This window comes from Lethenteron reissneri, chromosome 66 (genome assembly GCF_015708825.2).
Source record: "Lethenteron reissneri isolate LAM-NWPU_2019-01 chromosome 66, ASM1570882v1, whole genome shotgun sequence".
NCBI classification, from domain to species: Eukaryota; Metazoa; Chordata; class Hyperoartia; order Petromyzontiformes; family Petromyzontidae; genus Lethenteron; species Lethenteron reissneri.
The window spans coordinates 5,190,714-5,209,073 of NC_083844.1; the positions used below are offsets into that span (position 1 = coordinate 5,190,714).

Sequence of the window (18,360 nt, forward strand, 5' to 3'; positions counted from 1 at the left end):
GAGGAGGAGGCCGCATTTGTTGCACTCTAGGATGGCTTGGTGAATGCCCCTCCCCTCTGCCACCCCAATTTTTTTTTTGCCATTCGTCCTTGATACGGATGCTAATAACACCGGAATTGGAGCTGTTTTGGCCCAAGTTGTCCATGGTGTCGAGAGCGTTGTCGCATACGGCAGCAAGGTGCTCTCTCTGGCCGAACAACAATATTACATAACGTGCCGGGAACTGTTAGCCATTGTGTTTTTTTGTGCTACAGTATCATCTCTATTTGTATGGTAGGCACTTTCAAGTGCCCTCAGACCACATAGCGCTGCAATACGCGTTGCGTGTTGACCAGCCATCTGGCCAACTTTCACGCTGGTTGGAGGTCCACCAGGATTACTCCTTTAAGGTCACCTATTGCAAGGGGTCCTGTCACACGAATGCTGACGCCCTGTCACGCTTACCAATGAGCGGCGGGTGAGCCTGCTTTTCGGGCTCAGAGCGCTGTAAGCCGGTCACTGGACCATCGTCCCCTCCCCTCATGGTGTCGGCCAACGTGGTAACATCTGAGTTGGCTGAGGGCCAGGCGGCGTGTAATGCTGTCATTGGGCTGGACCATGCAAAGTGGGGGCGCCTCCAGGTGGAGGACGCTTCCCTGCTTAAATTGCGACGCCGTGTCAGAGACCCAGCGGGGGGCGAAAATAGACGGGGTATCACCTCTGTCATTCTTAAGGGCGTATTGCTCATGCATTGGGATGGAGGGTTGTGCCGATACAACATCGTGGTGCCCACAAAGCCCTGTGGGGCAAGGTCATTTGGACGGTGCACGAGCACCTGTTGTGCCTAGGTATGCATAAGATGCTGGCCACACTCAAGTTGGACTTCTTCTGGTCTGGCATGGCCGAGGATGTCGCTAATTTGTTGAAGAGGTGTGTGCAGTGCGCTCAGCAGAAGCCACCGGCAAAACCCTGTTGTCCACCAGTACAATGGATTCGGGTTTCCCGCGTAAATGAATTAGTAGCCCTGGACATACTTGGACTGTTTCCCAACTACTCCTCATAAGAATAAGTACTTGCTGGTGGGAGTGGAGTATTTTTCACGCTGGCTTGTCGCCTGGCCTCTCCCTAACCAGTCAGCGGCGATGATCATTGACGCATTCCTTAATGGCTATGTGATGGATAAGGGTGCTCCTGAACGTCTTATGACTGATCAAGGCAAAAGGTTTTCCTCAAAGATGTTGTGGGAGGTGTACGATTTGTTGTGAGCTAAGAAGGTACGCACGTTACCGTACCACCTGCAAACAGATGGCATGCTTGAGCGCCTACATAGAAATCTGACATCCATATTTAGCCACCAGGTCAGCGAGTCCCAACTCGACTGGGATTTGCACATCCCCGGAGTCCTATCTGCATATAGGATGGCCCCTCATGCATCCACTGGCTACTCACCGTTTTTGTTTAATGTAATGAAGAGAACACGACCCCCCCGATTGACATTCAATTGCAAGCCATGCCCAGCAAGGCTAAATATAAAATTTCCGTGCTTCACCCTTCAGAAGCTTTCCAAATCGTGGGAAGCCTCTAGGGTACATTCTGATTTTCGCCAATTGGCCAATGAACGGCTGAGGGGTTCCCGTGTTTCTACGCATGAGTGGGCATCTCGGGACAGAGCCTGGTAGCACTGTTCACAGGTTCCGGTGGGTATGTCGCCCAAATTGTTCAAACCTTGGAGAGGGCCGGTTGATGTGATTCGATCCGCTTAGCATGGTGCATTTTGTTTGTGCATCCCTCACACATCAAGCCTCTTAGTGCACTGCACAAGTTCAATCCATCTCCATACCCCTCAGGGGCCGAGTGTCACATGTGCCAGCGAGCTGGGGTGTGTGCCCGCTGAGGGTGCTCTTCAAAGGAGTCATGTGATCTTGTCCCCAGGTGTCATGCGCTTGACGTCCCCAGAGACGCCGCATGCGCCGTCTCCACCGGAGTCAGGAGAGGGGGACCCGTCGACCTGTCCTACTGCTCTTCGTGAGTAGCCAGGCTCGACGGGACAATTGCATGTCCCCCCCGGGACCTCAAGGGAGGGCGAGCCCACCTCCATTGGAGGCCTGGCCACGAGAACTCGTTCTAAAACTCTCTGGATTTCGTGATCCCCAAGCACACACATACTACCACTCCCTCAGTTGGTTGTCACACTCGGTAAGCCGTGTCAGTTATTGGCTGAACCTAACCCTTAGTGTGCTTACGGGTGTTGTTACACAGTGAGGAAGGGAGATGTTGGCGATGACGAGGATTCCGAGCGTCGCGGTTCACTGCATTGTTGTTTTCTCTCGCGTTGTTCTGTACTGACACCCTTCTCCCCGTTGTTAATGTTAATTTGTGGATAGTGTACATATTGTATAGGTGGCTTTGGGTATTTAATTGGTAAATGTTATTTTTACTTGTTGAGGCACACATAGCGTTTTTTTTACTACTTTTTTACTCATTTCTATTACCTTACTCACTTTGTTCGTTTTAAAGGGGAGCTGACAGCCGGGACGTCTGTGTGCAACATAGGGGGGGGGGGTGATGTAGGGACATTGCGGATGTCACTATGTGGTACCGGCCCTAGAGTGGCACGGCGTGCAATGTACTCACATCATGGACATCACGTATGTGATAACATTGTGCATGTCGCTGAGTAATGCAAGACAAATGCGTCTTGCAATGGTAAACTCCGGGGGGCACCCATAACCAGGCAAGTGTCAAGAGTCTTGCTCCAGGGTATGGTCGTCAAAATCAACCATAAGTGTCGAGTCTTGCAGAGGCAAAGGGCTTTGTGTTGCTAAGTGTGGAGTTCTGCACTGACAGACTTTGAGTATCGCTGAAAGTTTTTTTTCTACGGTTTTTCTTGTTTGGAGTGGCTGCAGAGTCAAGAACTGTGAGAAGTTGTACTGTACTAAGATAAGAGTTGTGAGAAGCTAAGAGGTGTGCGAAGGCATTTTTTAAATATAATACTGTGATCAGCTAACACGTGTGAGAAGTTAAGTGGAGATTGGAGTTATACACTAATATCTAGAATGTATTAAATGTTGTCCAAGCCATAGGCTTGAAAAGTTATGTTGTCCAAGTGACTGATATTCTGATAATAAGAGTTTTTATGAGTTTTGGAGAGTTAGCGAGGAGCAGTGATCAGCGACACACAGCAGCTGATCTCCTGAGGGTGCTCGCTCGAAACAAGCTGTTGCTGACAAAGAATGAGGAGCAACGTGGCCACAGACAATTCTGACTGCTGATCGACCCGGGCATGCAGATAATCTGCGAACGTGCAGTGCAGCAGCTAACAGCTAACCACGAGCGTGCTGACTCGGAAGCCCCGAGACAACCACTCGATCTGTGGATGGAGCCTGACAGGCGAGCAGTCCAAATGGATCACACACCGTGTGCGGACACACACCCGCCGACCCAACGCTCCCTACTGGGGACCTGAGATATTTTTGGTACAAGTGTAGTGAATTCAACTGAGTCCCAGAAGTACTTCTTGGAGGCATCACATTTAATTAACACCAACACATAACACAAAGGGGTTACTGCCCCTTTACCAGATAACCTATGGTGGTGGACCACCAGGCTATCTATGCTTGTTACTGGGAGTAGCTACAATGGACAGGGTCCTAGCTGGGGTCCTCGTCCACGTGGTGGGGACTTCTCGGACGTAGAACATGGAGTGTAGATCTTCAGATGATGGCAGCAACGCTGAACCCCGGTCCCTCTGGGCACCCCGCTTATATGCTCCCGGGTGGTGGCCGGCCCCGCCCTGAGCCACACCCACCTTCGAGAGAGTTCTAGCTCTCTCTTGACCCTTCCAGTTTGGTCTTACCCCTGACACGTGACTACTCGCTGGCCCCCCACTTGGGGCCCTGTGTAGATCTTTTGACTTCCAGGGTCAACCAGAGTTGGCCTAGGGTAAAATCTCCCCTGGCTGACACTTTCCCACTCCCTCCAGTGGGATAAGTACAGCACGCCACGCGTGGTGCCACCGCGCTATCCCAGCGCTCATCGAGCTGCCTCTAGGGCCGGTACGACACCCACCTACGGGGTGTCCGCGATGACAATGCATCGCACTCCGTGCCTCGCTAGATCCGGCATTACTCAGCGACATGCACGATGTTGCTGCATAAGTGATATCGCGATGTGAGTACATCGCACGCCGTGCCCCTCTATGGCCGGCACCACACAGTGACATCCGCGATGTCATAACACAAGGAAATGGCTATCGCAAGCCCCCCACGGCTCCTTGGACCCCAAAACCTACAGCTGGTAACACGATCCATGTGCAGAGATAATTCGTGGTCGAACTCAAACCATACTACCAGCTATAAATAGTGTTCTGTCCCGTAAGTTGCATGAATACGGTCGTTATAAGTATTTTTGTCGTGGTTTTCTTTTGATTGCGTAAGCTTGCCAATGAATTCATTGATGTCCTAATAGCCAATTAATAAGCGTCTACTTTTCGAAATTATACATTTGCATGAATACTATTGTTTTGAGATATTTCTTTTAATCGCATATTACCAATTGGGCACACATTTCTGTAGCATGTTTCCACATCAATATTGCCATTTTAATGACTTTCCTAAACATTGTGTATTGTCACGTTACCATGATAAGTTAGCCCAGACATGGGCAAAGTACGGCCCGTGGGCCATATATGGCCCGTTGGGCTTTTTAATCCGGTCCGCCGAACTTGTCCAAATATTTTTATTAAATTTAATTTTACCTTCCTCCTGTAATGCCCCCATTTTCCCAATAGTTAGCGCACTTTGACCGGGAGAGAGAGAATATTCGCATGATCAATTCATGTTTCTATTGAAATTAAGTTAACATTAATATTTGGGTACAGTATTGTTTTTGGAAGCATTCACTGTAATATCGTATGAAAGTTTACTTCACCGCATCATCGTATGAATGATGCGAGAATAGATTAACGTGTTCTTATGTTAGCGATTTACGTAATCGGCGCTTTCGCTCTCTAAATTACGGCTTGAATGAGGGGGGGGGGGTATGACTACATCACAAAATTAATATCTTACTAGGAATTTTATATAACAAATTTATATACATAACTGTTACGCTTTGTGTAATTCAACAAAAAAAAACTTAACTCCGAGTTCTCTCCGAATTTCACGAGTCCGTTCTAGACCCTACAGTTTTTTTTAAGAGTTTTAAGCACAGAAAACATAATGAAAGTTTGAAAAATCATTAATTATAAAAACTTTTCAATAATTTCCTTCTTCACTTCGATTTAAATTTTCTTTAAAAACTTCTTCTCACCAACATTACCACTCATTATCACTTTCTCCGAAGGCAAGGTTGTAAAAGAATACATGGTACAGAGAGCAGACATCTTGTGTCCAGAGATCAAAAGCAATTTTGAAAAAGTCAGTTTATCACGCAGGACTGTGACTCGCTGTGTGGAACTGATTGATAAAAATATAGCCAGTCAATTAAACAAAAAGTCTGATTCCTTTGAATTATATTCACTAGCACTGGATGAAAGTACGGACGTACAATACACTGCTCAGCTCCTCATTTTTATCCGAGGCATTGACGACAGTTTTGCGATAACAGAGGCGTTTTTGACCATGGAGTCCCTGAAAGGAACAACTTGTATAACCAGGTATCTGCTGTCATCGAAAGAATGACGCTACCTCGGAGTAAACTTGTCAATGTCACAACGGATGGATCGCCAAATTTAACTGGAAAAATGTTGGGCTGCTGAAAAGAATCCAGGATAAAGTGAAAGAGGAAAACCCTGTCCAGGATCTTATTTTCCTTCACTGCATCATCCATCAGGAATCCCTGTGTAAGTCTGTATTGCAGCTTAATCATGTCGTGAATCCAGTCGTAAAACTTGTGAACTTTATACGAGCAAGGGTACTTCAGCACCGTCAGATTATTACGTTCCTGGAGGAAACTGATGCGGATCATCAGGACTTGCTGTACCACTCTCGTGTCCGCTGGTTAAGTTTGTGGAAAGTGTTACAACGAGTGTGGGAGCTGAAAGAAGATATCATCGCATTTTAGGAGTTGAGGAAATCTGACGAATTACCTTAGCTAAGCAACAAGAACTGGCTTAGTGACTTTGCGTTTGCTGTGGACATATTTTCAGACATGAATGAGCTGAATGTGAAACTACAGGGGAAAGATCAGTTTGTTCACGACATGTACAAACATGTGAAAGCCTTCAAATCCAAGCTCACTTTGTTCTCTGGTAGATCTTCAGTCTGACTCCGTCCTAAAGGAGAAGTTCAACTCTGTTAAACTGAATGACTTTTATGCTTCACTTAACAGAGCCACGTTTCCAAACTTACGGAGGACTGCACAGAAGATACTGACTTTGTTTGGCTCGACTTATGTGTGTGAGCAGACATTCAGCATCATGAACGCCAACAAAGCCCGTCACAGATCAAAGTTAACGGATCAGCACCTCAGATCTATCCTGAGAATTGCCACAACCAAAATAACTCCAGACTTGGATGCACTGGCTAAAATGGGAGATCAACAACACTGTTCCCACTGAAACTGAAAGTGATTATGTGTTTACACTATGAGATCTCTTTTACCAGTGGCAAAATATAATAGTAGGTTTTTACCCTTTTAACTGGTACAATAAAGGTGTCAGTTTTGTACCAGTTAAAAGGGTAAAAACCTACTATTATTATGATTATGTGTTGCTGCAGCAACGCTAGAGCCAAATCTCCATCACACAGCCTGCGTGGCTGCTCTAACCTGTTAATGTAGATACTAAAGAAGTTCAAGTGAGGTAATTGGTTTGGGCGCAGGCCTCAGATGTTTTCATGATATTTGATCAGTCACGTTACGACATGTTTTTGTATTGTTCATGTTCGTGCAATTTGTTAAATTGCCTTGCAAATAAATGCTTTTCTACCTGTTAAAGGCCAAATCCTTTCATGTAATCATTTTTACATGTCATTTATATTAGTTCACACAAACACTCCATCCATCTGTTCCTGGCCCGGCCCCTCTGTCAAATTTTAGAACCCATTGTGGCCCGCGAGTGAAAAAGTTTGCCCACCCCTGATGTAGACTTTAGCCTGGTTATTAAGTTTGGAAAGTGTACTGGCAGTCTATAATGTAGACTGTAGCAATGATTATTAAACTGAATGAGCGTACTGGCAGTCTATAATTTAGACTGAGCCTGGTTCTTAACCTGAGTGAGCGTATTGGCAGTCTGTAATGTAGACTTATTCTTGGATCTTTCGGTAATGAAATATAAAAATATATAAAAACTAAAATAAACATTAACTAAAACCACGACGTTTCGATAACAGCACAAGTGATCGACACGTCGTTTTTTTAAACATATTTTTTATATATTCAAAATATTTTATTTTTATTACCGAAAAAAACAAGAATAAGTCACATTACTCTTTCATCTGGCTGTGAAGCTGATTTTCATTTTGCAATTGAAAACCTTAAACAATTGGTTCCTGCCATTTTCGTGAACCAGATTCTGTTCCTCACTGCTCACCAAACTTCATACAGAGTTGATGTCACTGAAAAAATTGCCAAATGGGACATGTGACCGCTGTATATACACTGAGACATACACGTGTAGTGACATAGACTGGGTCACTACGGCACATAGCGCTGGTTACTGACAGAGAGGGAAATTGTGGGGATAACAGCCGACCTGCCAGCAGAGCAGGGTGTAGCAGCCGATCTGCCAGCAGAGCATGCAAGGCCATGGAATGGGTCACTAGGGTGCGTAGCGCTGGTTGCTGGCAGAAAGGAGCATATGAGGATGTAGCAGCCCAGCCGGCGAACAGAGCACGTGATAGGCCGGGGTAAGGGATGTGGGGCAAAGGTGACTGACGGGATACGTGGGGGATAGCCCAGAACCTTCTGGTGGGTTGCAGAAGGGGGCGTCGCCGAGGGCGGAGCCAGGCCACGCTGGGAGGCATGAAAGGGAAGTCCCGAGGCTGGATCACGGCTGTCGTTTGAATGAAACCCGTCGTGCTATATCTTCGTCTTAATCTCCTCGGCGTCATGGGTCAGGCATTGTGCCGGCTGTCCTGACCCGTTCATAGTTATCCCGTGTGTGAGCAAGTGTTCCGGGTAGAATAAACGTGTGTTGTCTCCTACTATTAGTGTCTCAGAAATGACTCGGTACACACGTAACAAAATGCACGATTGTGTGATACAACAATGTTGATTGGGATGGTGTCTGTGGTTTCTTCCCTTGGCACAATATGCGACTGTGTTTCTACGGTGCATCCCCGCTCGGATTGTTAAAAACCACCACCGGCAGCAGCACGCCAGGTGGAGACGGGGCATCGGAAAGACGGACCCGGGACGGGATTTTTGAATAGGGAGGTAAGAAGGGAGGTAAAAAGGGGGGGAAAGAAAAACGGTTAGGGCAGCTCTCCTCCAGTGAGCCAGCTACCCAGTCGGACTCCCAGCTGCTTGAGTGTCCGAGAGACGCTGGCGAGCGCAGCTACAACTCGACCCAGGCAGAGACCTCCCGAACCCTCGTCCCTCCGACTCCCAGCACGTCCGTGAGATACCGTGAGTACGTCCGAGGGGTGAGGAATAGCGCGAGGGTTCCCCGAGGATTTGGATAGAAATAGGTGGGAGGCGGCTCGCTGGGTATTCTGCTCGGGGTCACTCAGGGTTTTTTTTCTTCGGGCGAACTAGTAATAAACTTGAGCACAGAACAACGACGCCGTGTGGTTTCTGTGTGTGTGGGGAGAGCGTAGGGGTGACGTGAGTACGTGCGTGTTTGCACAGGGGAATAACGCGCGAATATTATCTTCAAGACGATCGGCATTGTGCCCGTGGCTTGCGCTCGCCTGCGAGTTTATACAGGGGATTAACGCGCGAACATTATCGTCCACTCGACCGTCGTTTTAGTTCAAGTGCGCTCAATCGCGTGCGGGTTTACTAAGCGCATTTTACGCAGTGTATCCGCATAGCGATGCACGTTTTACGCAGTGTGTTTACGTAGCGACGATTGAATTGCGGGTGTCGCCGTGGTGCGTAATTCGAGTGCGCGTGGAAGGGGGAGAGGAAGACGGGGGCGTTAGCCCCCACAGCTGTACTAGTGACGAATTGGCATGTTATGTTTACGTGACAACCTTTACTAGTTGGCTGTCGGGTGGTGGCGGATTTTAACGACACATTTTTATATTTACGCGATCTAACCCAAAAACCTCTTATGAATTATTAACTGGTCGTGGAGAAGCATTGTTCTGTCCCTTAAGTTAAATACAGCCGTTTAAAGAATTTGAGTCATTTGTTTTCTTTTCATCACGTAATCGTACCAATTAATTCATTGATGTCACACTACACTTTTATAAGCATCTATGTTACGCATCTACACACCTCGCATTTATTTTATTGTTTTGACATATTTATTTTAATCACGTAATCTTGCCTGCTAATTCATTGATGTCCACTAGCCATTTGATAATAACCTATGTTACAAATCTACACACTCGCATGAACACTATTGTTTTGAAATATTTATTTTAAATCACATAATCTTACCAATGAATTATTTGATGCCCCTTTTTGCAATTGGGCACATGTTTCTTTAGCACGGTTCCGTATGAATAGTAATTTTTAAGGAATTTCCTATCGTTGTGTATTGTCGCGTTTACTAATTCAAGACTCAAAATTTAAATCTTATTGACATGCTAATTTATCCAGCCCCCACCCGTCCCTGCACGCCACAAACCCTCCCGTCCCACTGAACTCCTGCAGCCACGAATCCTTTAAGTCAAAACTCAAGATTTGAATTTTCATTGACATGCTAATTTCACTCTACAAAACCCCTCCCTTCCCCTCCCCCCCTCCCGTGCCTATATAAAGCCACAACAGCAGCTTATTATTTCTCACCTGATGACGGACGCTTGTGGTGCGACCAAAACGTCGTGTTCTATTATTATTTTTTCTATCTCCGTGACTTTACCGAAAGAACCAGAGTACGGATTCCTGCAGTCACGAAAGCTTCATATCAAGATTATACAACACGGCTCATACTGAAGGAGTGCACTGCATGCAGAGGCAAGGACAAGATCAATGAGAAAGGTTGAGGTTTAATAATCACCCCAGGTCTCGGGAAAATGTTACGGTTCCATATGACAATCCCAGATTTCAGGGAAATGCAGCTCAACCATACAATTATCCCCGATTCCAGTCTATTCAGGGTTCAGCTCAACCTGGCCCTCCACCATTAATACCATCATCAGCAACAGAAGGTGGACAACAACCGTGTAGAAGATCGATGTGCAAGATGAGAATGATATTACTCGAGAGGTGATAAATAAATGTTACAGCTTGGGGGAGCCGATTCCTGCCGGACCAGTGTGTCATAATTGTGAGACAGTGACGGTGCAAGGAACCATGGCCGGCGATGCTCTCTGACACAGGAGCTGACATTTCAGTGATGTCTTAGGGATTGTGTGACGATTTTCAGAGTGCTCTGACAGTTCGAAGTAAAACATTTACCGTTGTTCCCAAGGGATATTACGTTATCTGGATGGGAGAACATCCGCATACGATCCCTGGGTAAGGTGTTAGTGGAATTGATAATTATATTGGCCTTAAACTGACTTACTCATTGAACATTGTGCAACATGCCCAGAGATAATACTTGGGATGGAACTGCTTAATCGTCTTAAACCGTTGTATATTATGGTACTAATCAAATATGGGCCCAGTTGGACCCAGAAACCTATAAAGAAATGCAGAATAAGCCAGAGGCAAGTTTTATTGAGGTCCAGCCCGTAACAGAGATGCTTGGAAGCTGTGGCAGGGAGCGAGCTTGGACTGCTGAACTGCGAGCTACATGCTGAATTTACGACCCGTAGTGAGGGAGTTTGTGAGGGTGTTGACACTAGTGCCTTAGAGCAGAATGCATGTCTCTAAAAATATACTGCGAGAAAAGTATTTCAAAAATGTTTTACAGCCTCCCAAAGATGAAGTGATTAAGGCGGTATTGAAAGAGAACTCTGCCAGAGTTGACCAACAATGTAAATGATGAGTCTAAAAATACTGCCAGTGCTATAAAGAATCATGATTTTGCAGAGCACCAAAAAGCTACTGCATTGATGTGTGACCTAACAGTGGATGAGGACAAACAGCAGGGGGGAAAAAACCTGATTGCCAGAGGGACGCAGAGCACATTTCCCAAACCTCATACAACACAAACACAGAACATGGTGAGCATGATTTAGGAGCTCATACTTTTGCCGATTACATTAAATTATCAGCTTTGTAGGGTACTGAGTGTCCGATTAGCTTAATTCTATTTCTTGAGTCGAATTGCTTGAAAAACCCCGAAACTGCTGGACAGATGTGTAGTGATGTGGAATGAGTCACTGTAGCGCGTGCCTTTGGGAGATTGGTAGACAATAGAATTAGGGGTAACAGCCCGTTCTACCAGTTGCACCTGTGGGCAAGGCACGCAGCCCTCTGGGGATCCAAAGGGGTGCAGGGCCGAGGGCGGAGCCTGGGCACACTGTTCAGGATATAAGGCGAGCTCCGACTCAGTCGGGGTTGCTGTGATCTGGAGTGGAACTTGTCGTGCCATCGTCGTTGTGATCTTCACCCTCTTCGAGCTGTGGGTCCGGCAGCATGTTGGCTGTCCTGACCCAGTGTGTGGTTATCCCCTAAGCCTGTGAAGGCCGGCATAAAAGAGAGTACCTCCTACTAGTGTCTGTGAATTAGCACACTACATTTGGTGTCAGGAGTGTTAACGAAAAATATATTTATATATATATTGTAGGGTTGTTAGGAATTTTCTTTTCCTTTCGAATCCTTGAGGGGGATATAGATTATGTCGAAGTTCGCGGAGAAGAAGGCTCTCATCGGCATGTCCTTGGATGAAGAGGACGACGGCGAAGATGGTTCTTGGGCAACCCCGGCAGTTGAGACCCCGGCAGGGGTTCCCGGAGTGGCAGTCCCGGCAGGGCAGCAGGTGAAGCACCATGATCCCTCGCCACAGCTGGCTGGAGAAGGGCTGCAGGCACTCTGCACGTGCATTGTGGAGTTGCTCTCCGCGGTTACAGCGCTGGTGGGGCAGCTGGGCAAGGAAGAGCCAGTGGAGGGGGCTGCGAATCGGGGGGAAGCGAACGGACAACTCCGCCGTCACTGCCGAACAAGGGCAGGTATCGAGTCGCGCAGAAAATAATCTACCACTGATGGCTTGTCCGGGGGCGCCTTCCCTCGTGCAGCGGCTGCCGTTTCTCGAACTATTTTCGGCTATGGGCGGTGATTGGGCAGTCGTCCGGCAGTGGTTCTCTACCACTTGCGAGCTTGCGGGGTGGTCCATTGTGGAGGCATTACGTAGTCTTCCTACTGCGCTGGACGACGCAGCCTTGGTGGCATTTTTTTTCGTTCCCAAGGTGGACAGAACGATGCTGTGTCAGGCGTATTGCCAGTTGATGGCAATTTGTGACCTGCTGTCCAACGTGTGGCAGAAATTCGTCATGCAGAGTCGGGGGGAGACTGAGACGCCCCTCGCCTTCCGCAGTGCACTACTGTCGCTGGCCTAGGATCCATAACCAAGGATGGACGGGGCAGGACTGGATTCTCTGGTGCTAGAGAAACTGTTGGCGCTGGCTCAGGAAATTTTATGTTTTTTTTGACGGCCACAGGATGACCTGTCCTCAATTCGGGTAGCCAGATGCATTCAAGCCCACTAACCTGCGATCACGTGCTGGGGTGGCAGCCGGGGTTGGATTTCCATGAGGAAATGGTGACCAGGAGCATCAAGAGTCTCCTTGGGTCTGCACGTCGGGTAGTTGGAGCCCACGGGGGTGGGTCGGAGCAGGTCTATGACGGGACCAGTGGAGGGGGGACCTTGCCTCTGCTTCGGGAATTTTCCGATGTATTTATTATGGGTAAATTCGATGTGGGCCGCACGTCCCTGATGCGTCACCATATTGATATGGGTGGCTCCGCTCACATTCGTCAGAACTCATTTCAGTTTAGTCCGAAGGAAAATGACGATATTCATCAGGCGGTCGACGAGATGTTGGACGCCGATGTATAATCTCTTCGTCAACCAGTCCGTGGGTGCTCCCATAGTCCTGGTTAAAAAGAAAAACGGGAGTTTGTGGTTCTGTGTGGACTTTGGGAAATTGAATAGGGTCTCTGTGGTGGATGCGTATCCACTCCCACGGATGGATGATTTGTTGGATGCCCTGTCAGGAGCACAGTTTTTCTCCACCCTGGATCTATTGTGAGGGTTTTGGCAGTTGCCCCTGGATGAAAGTTCAAAATCCAAACTGCGTTCCGGACACCAAGGGCTGTTTCAATTAAACATGCTTCCGATGGGGCTTCACTCAGCTCCGGCCATGTTCCAGCGACTTATGTAGTTGGTACTGTCGGGGCTCCAATGGGAGTCATATTTGATCTATTTGGATAACGTAATTGTCCTTGGCCGCACATTTCAGGAACATCTGCAGTGGTTGCGTGTGGTATTTGTTAAAATGCGAGCGGCTATTTTGAAATTCAAGCTGCAAAAATGTTACCTCTTGCAAACATCGGTTCGATACCTGGGGCACATTGTTAGTGAGTCCGGGATCGCCATGGACCCTGACAGGACTGCATGCATAAGTGGCCTACCCCCACATCGGTGGGTGAGGTCCGCAGTTTTGTGGGGTTCGTGTTGTATTAACGCCGCTTCATGCCCTGGTTTGCGACAATTGGGAAGTCACTCCACATTTTCATGGAAAAGGGCCAAAGGTTTTGGTGGGGGATGGAGGAGGATGCCGCATTTGTTACGCTGGGCGACGGCCTCGTGAACGCACCTCCGCTCGATACCCCAATTTCTCCTTTCCATTTATGTTGGATACGGACGCCAGTGATGCTGGGATCGGTGCCGTGCTGTTGCAGATGGAGAACGGGGTGGAGTGTGGTCGCTTATGGTAGCCGGGTGGTGTCCCCCACAGAGCAGTGCTATTGTGTTACGTACCACGAGTTGTTGACTATCGTGCACTTTGTAAAACAGTACCGCCCGTACCTCTACAGTAGGCAGTTTATAGTGCGCACAGATCACGCGGCTTTGCAATGCATGCTACGCGTTAAACAGCCGTCCATGCAACTCTCGCGATGGTTGGAAATCTTGCAAGATTATTAATTCAAAGTCGCCTATAGGAAAGGTTTACACCACTGCAGCGAGGATGCTTTGTCACGGTTATCGCCGAAGAGCCAGTGTGCACGTTTGATGGGCGCTGGCCGTTGTAAGAAGGTGGATACGGGCGAGCCGGGCACCGTGGTTGCATCGGTAGATGCTCCGCCACCCATACCGGAGGTGGCACGTGCTAATACTATTGGTCTTGCGCACGAGGAATGAGGATGCCTCCTTTCTAAAGTTACGGTGCCGTGTTTATGCACCAAGTGATTAGAAGAGTCCAGGGGGTATGGCCCCCATGATTCTTTGAGATGGGCTACTTATGCGCTGGGATAGAGGTACGGTATCGTGGTGCCAACTGCTCTGCAGGGTAGAGTAATGAGAGCTGTTCATGTGCGATTGATGCACCTTGGGGTGCAGAAAACGTTGTCTACGTTGAAGCGGGACTTCTTTTGGCCCGGGATGACGGTGGCCATTCACAACATGCTCAAGGGATGTATAGAATGTGCCTGCCGAAAGCCTCTGCTGAGACTGACCCGACCACCGCTGCAGTCCATTGGGGTGTCCCATGTAAACGAGCTCGTTGGCCTCAACATCCTCGGGCTATTTCCCACCACTCCAAGGGGAAATAAATTCTTGCTGGTTGGGGTAGAGTACCTGTCATGGTGGCCGGTTGCATGGCCTCTACCGGATCATTCAGCGGCGTCCATTATGGATGCGTTCTTGCATGATTATGTATTGGAAAAGGGTGCCCGGAGCTGCGACTCATGGACCAGGGCCGAAATTTTTCTTCAAAATTATTGCAAGAGGTATGTCATTTGCTGGGTATGAAGAAAATTCGAACCTCGCCCTAACATCCCCAGATAGACGGGATGGTAGAGTGTTTACATAGGACACTTACTGTACGTCCATGTTGTGTCAACGAGGCACAGTCCAATTGGGACCTACTCGTTCTAGGAGTTCTTGTGGCCTATAGCATGCCCCCTCTTGCCTCTACCGGATTCTCCACGTTTTTATGTACGGGAGAGAATTCAAATGTTGCGTGGATATTGCGGTGTTCGTCGTCCTGCTACGCGACATTTGGAGGTCAGCGGGGACAGCTGTTTTTTTCGCGCGGAGGGGGTGATGTAGTGATGTGGAATGAGTCCCTGTAGCGTGTGCCGCTGGGAGATTGGTAGACAATAGAATTAGGGGTAACAGCCCGTTCTACCAGTTGCACCTGTGGGCAATGCACGGAGCCCTCTGGGGATCCAGGGGGGTGCAGGGCGGAGCCTGGGCACACGGTTCAGGTTATAAGGCGAGCTCCGACTCAATCAGGGTTGCTGTGATCTGGAGTGGAACTAGTCGTGCCATCGTCGTTGTGATCTTCACCCTCTTCGAGTTGTGGGTCTGGCAGCATGTTGGCTGTCCCGACCCGGTGTGTGGTTATCCCCTAAAGCTGTAAAGGCCGGAATAAAAGTACCTCCTACTAGTGTATGTGAATTAGCACACTACAGATGTATGGACCTGATAACCAGTGGAGAAAGGTCTTATTTATGCAAGAGAACCCCGAGACACGAGCTTGCGATAATCTATTAAAATAAATATACATACTGTGAGAACCTCCACATACAACAGAAGGGATAGTGATAGGGCTGGGTAGTGCTAGGGGTAAGGGGTAGTAATAGCGGTAGTGTTAGGGGTAGTTGTGGGTTGGGGTAGTGGCTGGGGTAGTGATAAGGGTTGGGGTAGGCCTGGTTGTAAGCTGGGGCATGGATTAGCATTAGCAAGATGGAATAGCGGCGAAGAAATGGAGGTTGTTTTAAGGGAAGAACAGAAGCCGGTTCGTGAAGATGATGTTCTGTGTACTGCAGTAGGAGTTGGTTTCGGTGGAGGAGAGAGAAGGGAGAAGGAAAGAGCGAGACTGCATGCAGGGTGGGAAGGGTGGTACAGGAAAAGATTGTAGAGACTGGGAGCATAGAGGACCGGATGGGACAGTAGTGTATCTCAGTAGCAAAGCAGAATTGAGCCTGAATGAGCGCTCATATGGGCTACCATCGTGCAAGAAATGGTCGGTGTTAAAATTGCCAGCGGCAGGAGATCAAATCTTCGAGGTGTGAATTGCAAGCCCAGTAGGCTAACCATTTACATAGCGGTAGCGTCCCTATCAGTCACTCAAACAAACCTCCAAACAAATGAGTCTCAGATTATTCAAGCCTTGGGACGCTTTGACCCTTGTTCAGTTTACCGTGGCCAGCATCAGCACCGTCAGTAGCAGCTGCGTTGATCCGGACAAAAGCCGGGAAGTTGGCACCACGCGGCCCATGTCCAAACGGTTTTGGGCTAAACTTTTGCTGGAAGTGAGAAAGAACACACAAGTATGCATGTTGAACTTCTTTCAGACAGTACAATAGCCAACCACACTAATCGGAGGTTCTGGGGAAGGACAAACTAAACACAGCAACCAGCAGTTCTAAAGAAATTGGTTCTCATTGTAGAAGTGGTGTAATATATAATGTAGTGTTGTGCATAAATGGGGTGTGTAGTGTATTTTGTATGTGAACTTCGTTTGCAATACAGTATATAATTTAATGTTGGGTTTGTCTATGGCAGTATATAGTAGGGTGTAGACTTGTGTGATGTAAGAGAATAAAGTTTAGATGGAAGCATATTATATTTTTTGCGACGTAGAATTGTAATGTATTACTTACTGTTAGTAGCCAGGCTTATTGTGGAGTATATTTAGTATACTAATGATACTATGTAGTTTAAACTTTAGTTGTTTACGTGGTGGTTTAGTTACTGCAGCTACATACTATTAACACTGCTTCCTTTTATTAATGCTACCCCTTTCCCCTCCCTTTGATGCTGCTAATCCTGCATAATGACTTTAAACCCCTCTCCAAACCTCCTACGCATTTCACAAGTAGTCCTAATCGCATATCTGCATTTCCCATAAATATGCTAAATTCCTCTTGATATGCAAATTATTTTGTCCCCTCCATCCCAGCTTAAATAGTCGCTCCAAGCCTGGGGCTGTCATTCACTCTCTCCTCGACAGACCTGTTCTCCACCTAAGGACTGCTGCTTGCGTTGTGGCCGAAACGTCGTGAGAATTATTTTATTATGTTTTATTTTTATTAAATTATTATTTCCATTCTACGTGACTTTACCGAAAGAACCAAGAAGATGAATCCCTGCAGTCATGAAAGCTTTAAATCGAGAATTACACTTGGCTGTATATGGAAGCGTTTCTCGGACGGGTGCATGATGGTGCTCTTATAGACGAGTTAAAAGTGGTAGACACGGCACAAATGTTTAGTTAAATCTACACAGTGCTATTTATAACTACGAATAACTACATAAGCTGCATAACTACAAATATCTACGTTAACACATTGCATTTTGAACTAAACATGAAATTGTAATACTGCACCAGTGCTTGCTCACCTCTCCGACCTCCTCACTTGTGTTGGACACCACATTGAGAACTTGGCTATAAGTGGGTCTGAGGTTGATCACGAGGTAGCTTTAGCCTCTTTACGGAAAGAAGAATGCCGAAAAGTGCCTTCAGGCAAAACAAATACTCAACTGGGGTTGGCCAGCATTCGGTCAGTTATGACGGCTGTCAAAGCACCTCTGGCATTTTTCAAGTTTTGAGGTGGGGGGGTTAAGGCTTGCACTGAATTGGAGAGCATTGAGGAAGTTTTAATATTCACATGCGCAGGGTACGTCATGGTTATAATGCAGCGTGACCAGTTCTCCAGACTAACAATGAAGTTGCCGGCAAAGAAGACCTCCATTAGAACATCTGCCTTAGAGGCTGAGCAATTTAATGAGCTCATGTGCAGGTGGTAAATGGATTGTTAGAACTCAAGACAGAGCTATATACCACTTGGGAAGGCCTTCTTACAGCAGTGTAGAAATCCTGGGTTGATTTTTCGTCATAGAAGGAACACTGCTGATTTCTAACTGGGTAATATTTGTGATCTTGATTCTCTAAATGAAATAACAACCTTGATTACCTTTGTACAAAACTGTTTGTTCATTTAGTTTGTTGTCCTTCCCCCGCACCTCCGATTACCATGGTTGGCTTCGTACGGTGCCAAAAAAGTTAAACATACATACATTGTTATCCTATAATGCTGGAGAAGTTGCATTACTGAATACCGCGTTATGGAAACATCGCGTTATTTTTTAATATATAATATCGGGTAAAGCAGTCCTCGATAACGCGTGAGATGTGTACTCGGGCTTAA

The 18,360-nt window shown here is 47.3% G+C and overlaps 1 protein-coding gene across 3 annotated transcripts in view; it reads right to left on the bottom strand.

The window, feature by feature from the left end:
- The window catches only part of LOC133359833 (receptor-type tyrosine-protein phosphatase beta-like), a 101,508-nt gene extending 83,822 nt beyond the window's left edge, over window positions 1-17,686 (bottom strand). For 2 of the 3 annotated variants that reach the window (XM_061578378.1, XM_061578376.1), the window contains exons 1-2: window positions 17,552-17,686; window positions 16,350-16,455 (exon numbers count right to left, since the gene is read on the bottom strand). In XM_061578378.1, the coding sequence (XP_061434362.1) occupies window positions 16,350-16,455; window positions 17,552-17,586 (141 nt within the window). In that variant the 5' untranslated portion in view covers window positions 17,587-17,686. Of the gene's footprint in view, window positions 1-16,286; window positions 16,456-17,551 lie in introns of all 3 variants that reach the window. The other variant, XM_061578377.1, reaches the window with a different exon arrangement.
- Window positions 17,687-18,360: the final 674 nt, after the last annotated feature.